Source organism: Centruroides sculpturatus, unplaced genomic scaffold (genome assembly GCF_000671375.1).
Source record: "Centruroides sculpturatus isolate CEXI.00-Female unplaced genomic scaffold, Cexi_2.0 scaffold16, whole genome shotgun sequence".
Taxonomy (NCBI): Eukaryota; Metazoa; Arthropoda; class Arachnida; order Scorpiones; family Buthidae; genus Centruroides; species Centruroides sculpturatus.
Genome location: NW_019384548.1, coordinates 429,457 through 436,369, shown reverse-complemented (window position 1 = coordinate 436,369; position 6,913 = coordinate 429,457). Strand labels below are relative to the sequence as shown.

At 31.5% G+C, this 6,913-nt stretch overlaps 1 protein-coding gene across 1 annotated transcript; it reads left to right on the top strand.

Annotated features, from left to right (window-relative positions):
* The first annotated feature begins 1,809 nt into the window (after positions 1–1,809).
* Positions 1,810–6,903, top strand: LOC111623571 (TPPP family protein CG45057-like). Its single transcript, XM_023366186.1, has 4 exons — positions 1,810–1,966; positions 5,013–5,210; positions 5,301–5,433; positions 5,500–6,903. Exons 2-4 carry the CDS (start codon positions 5,026–5,028, stop codon positions 5,680–5,682), a joined length of 501 nt encoding a protein of 166 aa, XP_023221954.1. The 5' UTR covers positions 1,810–1,966; positions 5,013–5,025; the 3' UTR covers positions 5,683–6,903.
* The last annotated feature ends 10 nt before the right edge of the window (positions 6,904–6,913 follow it).

Here is a 6,913-nt window from a genome sequence, read left to right as displayed (position 1 = left end):
GAAAATGTTAATTAGAGTGTACCTACATTATAATTTCGCACATACTCTTCCACTAAGTGTATCATACTGGAAATTTTCTGGCTATGTATTATTATAGCTGTAGTAGTCATTTATAAATACAGTATAATCTTTCCCAAAGGAGCAAGTTTAATAAAATCAGAATTTATCGGTGTTCTGCAGTGTAAATATAGGCTGTTACAAATCCTATATACATTTTTAAAAAGTATAGACATAATTAAGATATTTTATCAGCTTTTATGGGCCCATTCAAGTATTACATCAGCAAAAATTTGCTTTTTTTTTTTTATCTCCCTCCGTCGTCTCCAGTCATCGGAAATCAAAGGACTTCCTTCCCTAATTATGCAATCAGGCCAAAAGTTAAACCATTCACAAATACACAGGAATTATTTTCAGATAATTTTGTGATGACTGGGAAGAAAGAAACACGACGATACAATCTTACGTCCTTCGAACTTTCCCCATCGTCAGAGAGAAACGAATCTTCTTTCCCCATAAACTACTGACATAACATAATACTTGAATGGTCTCTGTAGTGAATTAAAGTACTAGATAAATTAGTGATATGTATACAGTATATAAGATAATTCAGTAAAGATTTATTTCAGTTTTGCTATTTTCAGTTTAATACGTAGGATAGATCCCATACATAAGACCAGGCACATAAATGTCCATTAGATAAAGGCAGTATATTGGCCAATGAAGATTTGAAAAATACGATTCTCGTAAAATTGTGTTTACAATATTTTAAATATTTTACGATGGAAAAATATATAAATTACCGTTTCAAAATATTTATTAGCAATCTCGACACGTATGGAATTTGTAATAACGAGATATAACTATGCAAAAGAGCTATTGCATCTTTATTTTCTTTACGAAATTTATTTACGTGACTGTTTTTAAGAATTTGTTAGGCTAGAATTAATTGAAACGTATGATGGAAAGATACTAACTCGACCAATATTACGCTCGGACAATTCCAATTCTAGTCACTATGAAGGATCGATTGGTGGATAAACAGAATGGGAAACAAGAGTCATAATGGACTGTCGGGAAAAATTAAATAAAAAAAAATAAAATTAGTTTGCCCATCAAACCGTGATAATTGATAGAATACAAAATTCTATCATTTATCTTAAGCTTCTTCCAATTTAAAGGAAAAACCGATTGCTTTTGGTGAAGAAAATTGCACGTACGTGAAGAGCCGCCGCGGAGTTAATCGATTTTTCGTGTGACCCGGAAACGCTATAATTCGCGCTAATGGTGTGACTTAAACGTTAGTTCATTGCTCTTGAGAATATTTTCGAATATACCATAAATAAGCCGAAATTTTGTTAAATTTATATAAATACACGGGAAAAGTTTGCTATTAGTTAAGATACCACAAATTGTGAAGTCCCAGTATATTGCAATCAGCAGTCCATTTACAATGCTAAATATATAACGCTACCGTTAAAGAATGGATAATTAGATTCCTCGAGTAATTTGAATAATTATAAAATGGACGTTAAAATTTTTGTAACTTAATAAATGCAATAACTTATTTAGAGAAATTTCAATTTAAAATTTAATGAAATATTTCGCTATTAAAATTTTTAATGACGTTAGCGTGAGAGTTGCTCTATTAATTTCGCTGACGTATTTCAGATATTTTATATGTGTTTAGACCATTATTAATTAACCGGTTTTAAAACTCTTGACTCATCCCTTTAAAGAAATTACGTGGAGAAGAAGAGAATTTTTAGCAAAGTCACGATATATTTTCTTTTCTACATTCCGTTATCGGTATGTCGAGTGGGCGGGGAGAATTCGATTAGAGCACCATCTATCGTACGTCTTCGAAACGACGCTCCGTACTACATCCCTTTCGTCAGCCACTTCAAAAAAACGAATACAGTATCTGCAAATATAAGGAATAGGACAGAATATTCCTAGATCCTAAATAGTAAGTATGTCTTTATTTAGTTAAAATCGCTACGAGCATTTTCCTTTTTTTTTTTTTTTTTTTGTCGAAGAGGAGAGGATGATCGATTGATCCGATGCGGTGACAGGACCACTCCCCTTCGTTGCGATGTACACAAACATCCTTCCTGTTGTGTAGTTGATATTTTTTGCTTCCGTTTTAATGTAAAAAAAATGAAGATTTACTAAAATTTTAAGTTGTATAAGGTCTATAATATCGACGCATTTAACATATAACGGAATTCCGGTTTGGCAATAAACGGAAAAGATTTTATTTAGCTTAGTTTATGTCATAAACATGTATAGTACGTAGAAAAATGCCGTCTTCTGTGTATATGCTGCGTTGTATTAGCATATCGTCGCGTGAGTCAATTTCATAATCGTGATTTCGTTTTCTTCTAGAAAATAAGCTTATATCTTAGAAAAATAGAATAAATTTTATATTTAAAAATTCCCTGACATTTATAGATAGTAAAGGACAGTTTTCAATTTATTGCTGGTTTTTTTTTTTCTGAATAAAATTGATCCGTTATATAGGCCTATCACCGACTATTTCGGTATACACAAAAGATGAATAGAAACTGTTTGATGTATCAAAGGTCCTGTAAAAAGACACTTTTGTGTCTTTTAAGTTCCATTTTCGTGTGTATTTTAAAGTGAAAACAGCCCATTTTTATTACAATTCTGGTATCCATCTTGTGTCGCTATAAAAGAAGCAGTTTCTGGAGATTGTAAAATATATCGGGTTGCTTCTGGAGACAAGATTACTCTTTCGCTACATTTGAAAAGCTTTAGCTATCCGGCAATAAATATTGTCATACCAAACCTTAGGACATTTAAAATGTGCAGGCTACGGGGAGTTTTCGGGTGACGTATGAAGCAACGGTTCTACTTTGGACGATCATGTGACCGACTGATATCACAGTTATATATAACTGACATATCCAGGCGATTTCCTTGTAGCAGCGATGCGATACTTGCCTGCACTACGCTGTTAGATGACGTGTGACAAACAACGTCACATGTCGATAAGGATCCCCCTCTGTGCCACCTAAAATTGCCGCGATTCTACAGCTCCTTATGCTCCTTGGAGATTTTTAACGCCTAACATATTATTATTATTATTATTTTTTTTTAACATTTGGAATTTGATAATATCCGAGATTTTTATCTCAAGCTGTTTGCTATGATAACTTTTAATAAAAATAACTGCGTTTGATATCGATTTTTCCGGGTTGTTCGTAAAGGTTAAAGTTTACAGCTTAACTATCCATTTTAATAACATCACGTCGAATTCTTTGATCAAAAAACCTGCATTACTATATTTATAAGTTAGCCTTAGGCAAAAGACTCGATGCTTTTACTTCAAAATTTTAAATTATTGGAAGATTCTAATGCTTTTAAAAATATTGTCGACTAGATATCAGTCTGAATTCATCTTTTTAAAATTTATTCGGACTTTTTTCTGTCAGAATATTTAAATTTATTTAAAATATTCAGCCTTTTTTTTAGGAAATAAGGTTATCTTACTCCGACCTCAATTTCCAGTAATTTTAAATTTATTATCTTTAAATAAAATTTTAGTCCAGTACATAATATTTAAATGTCGACATAAAATATTTTTTTTCCTGCTTTATCAAAGAGAATAATTCAAAGATGGTAAAGATATGAAAAAGATGTAAAAAAAAAAAATTACTAAATTTAATCATCAGATGGCGCCACGGGAAACGTTGCTGTTCTAACTCGGGATTTTCCGTCCCGTTCGCTTAATTAAAAATTTTAATAAAGAAACAAATTTAATTTCATAAGAAAAGTTGTTTTTTTTAATTTTTACAAAGTAAAAAAAATAAAACAATCCGAGTTCTAATTAAACTTGCCGCTTCGAGTTATGTCAGCGAAAAATACTATTAAAAAATAGGAGATAATTTCATTAAATAACATATTTATAAAAGGTGGTCGGTTATTTAAATTTTTAAATTTTAACAAATTAAAATTTAAGTAAAATTTAAAATTATAAAATAATATAAAAAAGAAAAGTATGTTTATTAATGACGATGCTAGAAAACGAGAAGGTTATAGCTTTTGTTCGATTGGGTCAAAGGTCATCCGAATGGCGAATGGGTTGGGTTATCTAATTATCTCAGATAACAAATAGCTCATAATTAGCTATTGTGTAGCGGAGAGGAGAGCATTTAACTGAAATTTGCTCTATTCACAACACTTTGCTGATTAGCGGGATATTTAACTGCCTATCTGCACGTACAGCTTATGTTTCTATAATTAAGTGCTATTATGCTTTCCATATTACCCTAACCTATTTCCCGAATCGGAATGCGGAAATACGGAATCCCGCTGTTCGCCACTGGAATATATTCCTATTGTTACTGCGGTGCAAACGTTTATTGGAGGAGATGGATAACTCGGCTTTATCCGACGTTTCCCATCCCTCTCTATATAAATGTTTGCTCTCCAAAATTTTTTTTTTTTTTCTTCCTTTCTTCCCCAACGTAACTTGATCAATTGTAGCTTCTACATAAGCCGATGTGCTATTATTCTTCGACATTAAAAATTGCTAAATATTTTTAACGGGATATATCCAGTGCAGGATTGCTCACAAGGCACACCAGACACATAAGTTCAGGCTCCGAAATTGGAAAAAGCAAGAAATTTTAACTATTTTTTTTAATAAATAATCCTATAGTTACAATTAGAATTTATTAATTTATGATGTAAAATTGTGTAGAGGAGCTATGTGGGTGAGAATGGGTCATTTGCCTCCACCGGATCGGGTCTTCTGACCCCACCACCACGCAAGGACCAAGGGGGTAGTAAAATTTTAAGCAATAATTATAATAGTGGGAGTATATTCCTTTGCCCCCTTAGGAAAGTCGCAAGCTGAGAAGTCCCCAAATCCGCCTAGGATCCCGGAAGATCTTAATCCACCGCTGGATATATCCTATAAATGTTAAACATCATAACTTTAATATAGAAAATTAAAAAAATGACAGATGTTCTTTACGTATTTTAAGGATTTGTTTGAAAATGGCAACCGAAGATGTTAGTTTCGAAGAGCAGTTTCGGAATTTTGCCAAATTCGGTGATGCAAAAAGTACCGGCGAGACAATAACTCTGAGTAACAGCGACAAATGGTTCAAACAATCGAAAGTTATCGACGGCAAAACTATCACCACTACAGACACCGGAATTTACTTCAAGCAGATTTCCAAGTGAGTCGATTCTATGAATCTAAAAGAATTTGTTAATTCTCCTTATTTTTATCTGTAAATCTATTTAACTGGCGTGATTTATTACCGAAGGGCGAAGAAGGCTTTGAATCTGAACGAATATAACCAATTTCTGGAGACGGTGGCTAAAAATAAAAAATTGTCTTTGGACGAGATGAAAGAAAAATTGACCAGCTGCGGCCTTCCCGGAACCAGTAGGACCACGGTAAGTTTAGGGTAGATGTATATATTCCCGGCTTGTAGATACTGATGAGAATCATTAAATATTCAGGCTTCGGCCAGAGGGGGTGCAGTGGGAAGACTGACCGACCATACAAAATTCACGGGAACTCACAAACAAAGATTTGACGAAACTGGTCGAGGAAAGGGACGCGAAGGAAGAGAAGACGTTCAAAGCGATTCAGGATACGTTCATGGATACGCTGCCGAAGGATCTTACGATAAGACACACTAATACAATTTGCCTTAATGAATTTCATTGAGCCGCTGTGATTTTTTCCGAACAATCCGAATAGGCCTACAGCTTTAATCTGTTTACCTATCGCATTGCATTCTTGTAATCCAAACAAATACCGTTATAGTATTTAACAAGACAGAAACCTCTTATAGATAAACAGGGGTGGGAAATTAAATTAAATTTGCTATATAATTTTTCAGAAAAATTTACAAAAGCACAAAGTTTATGCCTATTTATTCGGACCAATATTTGCTAGATATATTATAATACAAAGTTTGAAATATTTTCTCCAACAGCTTTCATGTGAAAGAGCCTATCAAACAATGAATCGATAACGGTGATAAGAATTCGATAACTTAAAATAAACTGTCAATATTTAAGTTTATGTATAGACAGATAAATATACCAACTTATGCAAAAATAGTAGGCATACTAGAAATTATTTATGTATAATATACGGTATGTAATCTCTATATATATATGTATATATAATAATAATAATATTATAAAAATATAAAATCAAATTATAGATGTATTACTATTGTATATACATATTATGTTATTGGATACATGAAATATGGTCTGTATTTGCAGTGTTTGAATTATATCACTGCCATTATTATATAGGCCTTATCTTTATATAATTTCGAATTTTTCTTATTCGTATATAAGTTAATTATTTACTAATTTAATCGGGTAAAGAATTTGTTGTTTAGATTCACTATTAGCTATTACAATATTAACAACTGGGATCGGTACTAATAGAAAGCGTTAAGTTAAAGAAGAAAAAGATGTTAAATCTGTGTTTGTCATATGAAAATTTTATGTCGTGTTGATTGTAAATAACGTTAACTGTTCCAAGAAATTTTATCTTTATTTGACTTGTGATTCTATTTTTAAACATATTTGTTATCCGGATAATTGAAGTTAATTATCTCTTTTGTTCATAGTCCAGTTTTTATTGTTCTTTTTTTTCTAATTTATCCAATTTTATTTCATTTTATTTATTTTTTTTTCTTTTTACCCTTAATTTTTGGATGAAAGACGATCGTATTTTTACAAACAAAACTGTTTTTTCTTATAAAATAACAAAATATATTTCATTATTATTATTATTATTATTTGAAAAACTAGTTTAATTTCAAATATCGAGTTTTATATTCTGTGTATCTTATAATATACGAATTTGGTTTGAGAAAAATAAAATAAAAATCTCAATATTTTGATA

Bases quoted from the DNA above. Each gene is read 5' to 3' on its own strand.
- LOC111623571 (XM_023366186.1), top strand. From the start codon at position 5,026: ATGGCAACCGAAGATGTTAGTTTCGAAGAGCAGTTTCGGAATTTTGCC. The intron at 5,211-5,300 runs GTGAGTCGATTC...TTATTACCGAAG, and splicing joins TACTTCAAGCAGATTTCCAA to GGCGAAGAAGGCTTTGAATC. The intron at 5,434-5,499 runs GTAAGTTTAGGG...TTAAATATTCAG, and splicing joins CCGGAACCAGTAGGACCACG to GCTTCGGCCAGAGGGGGTGC.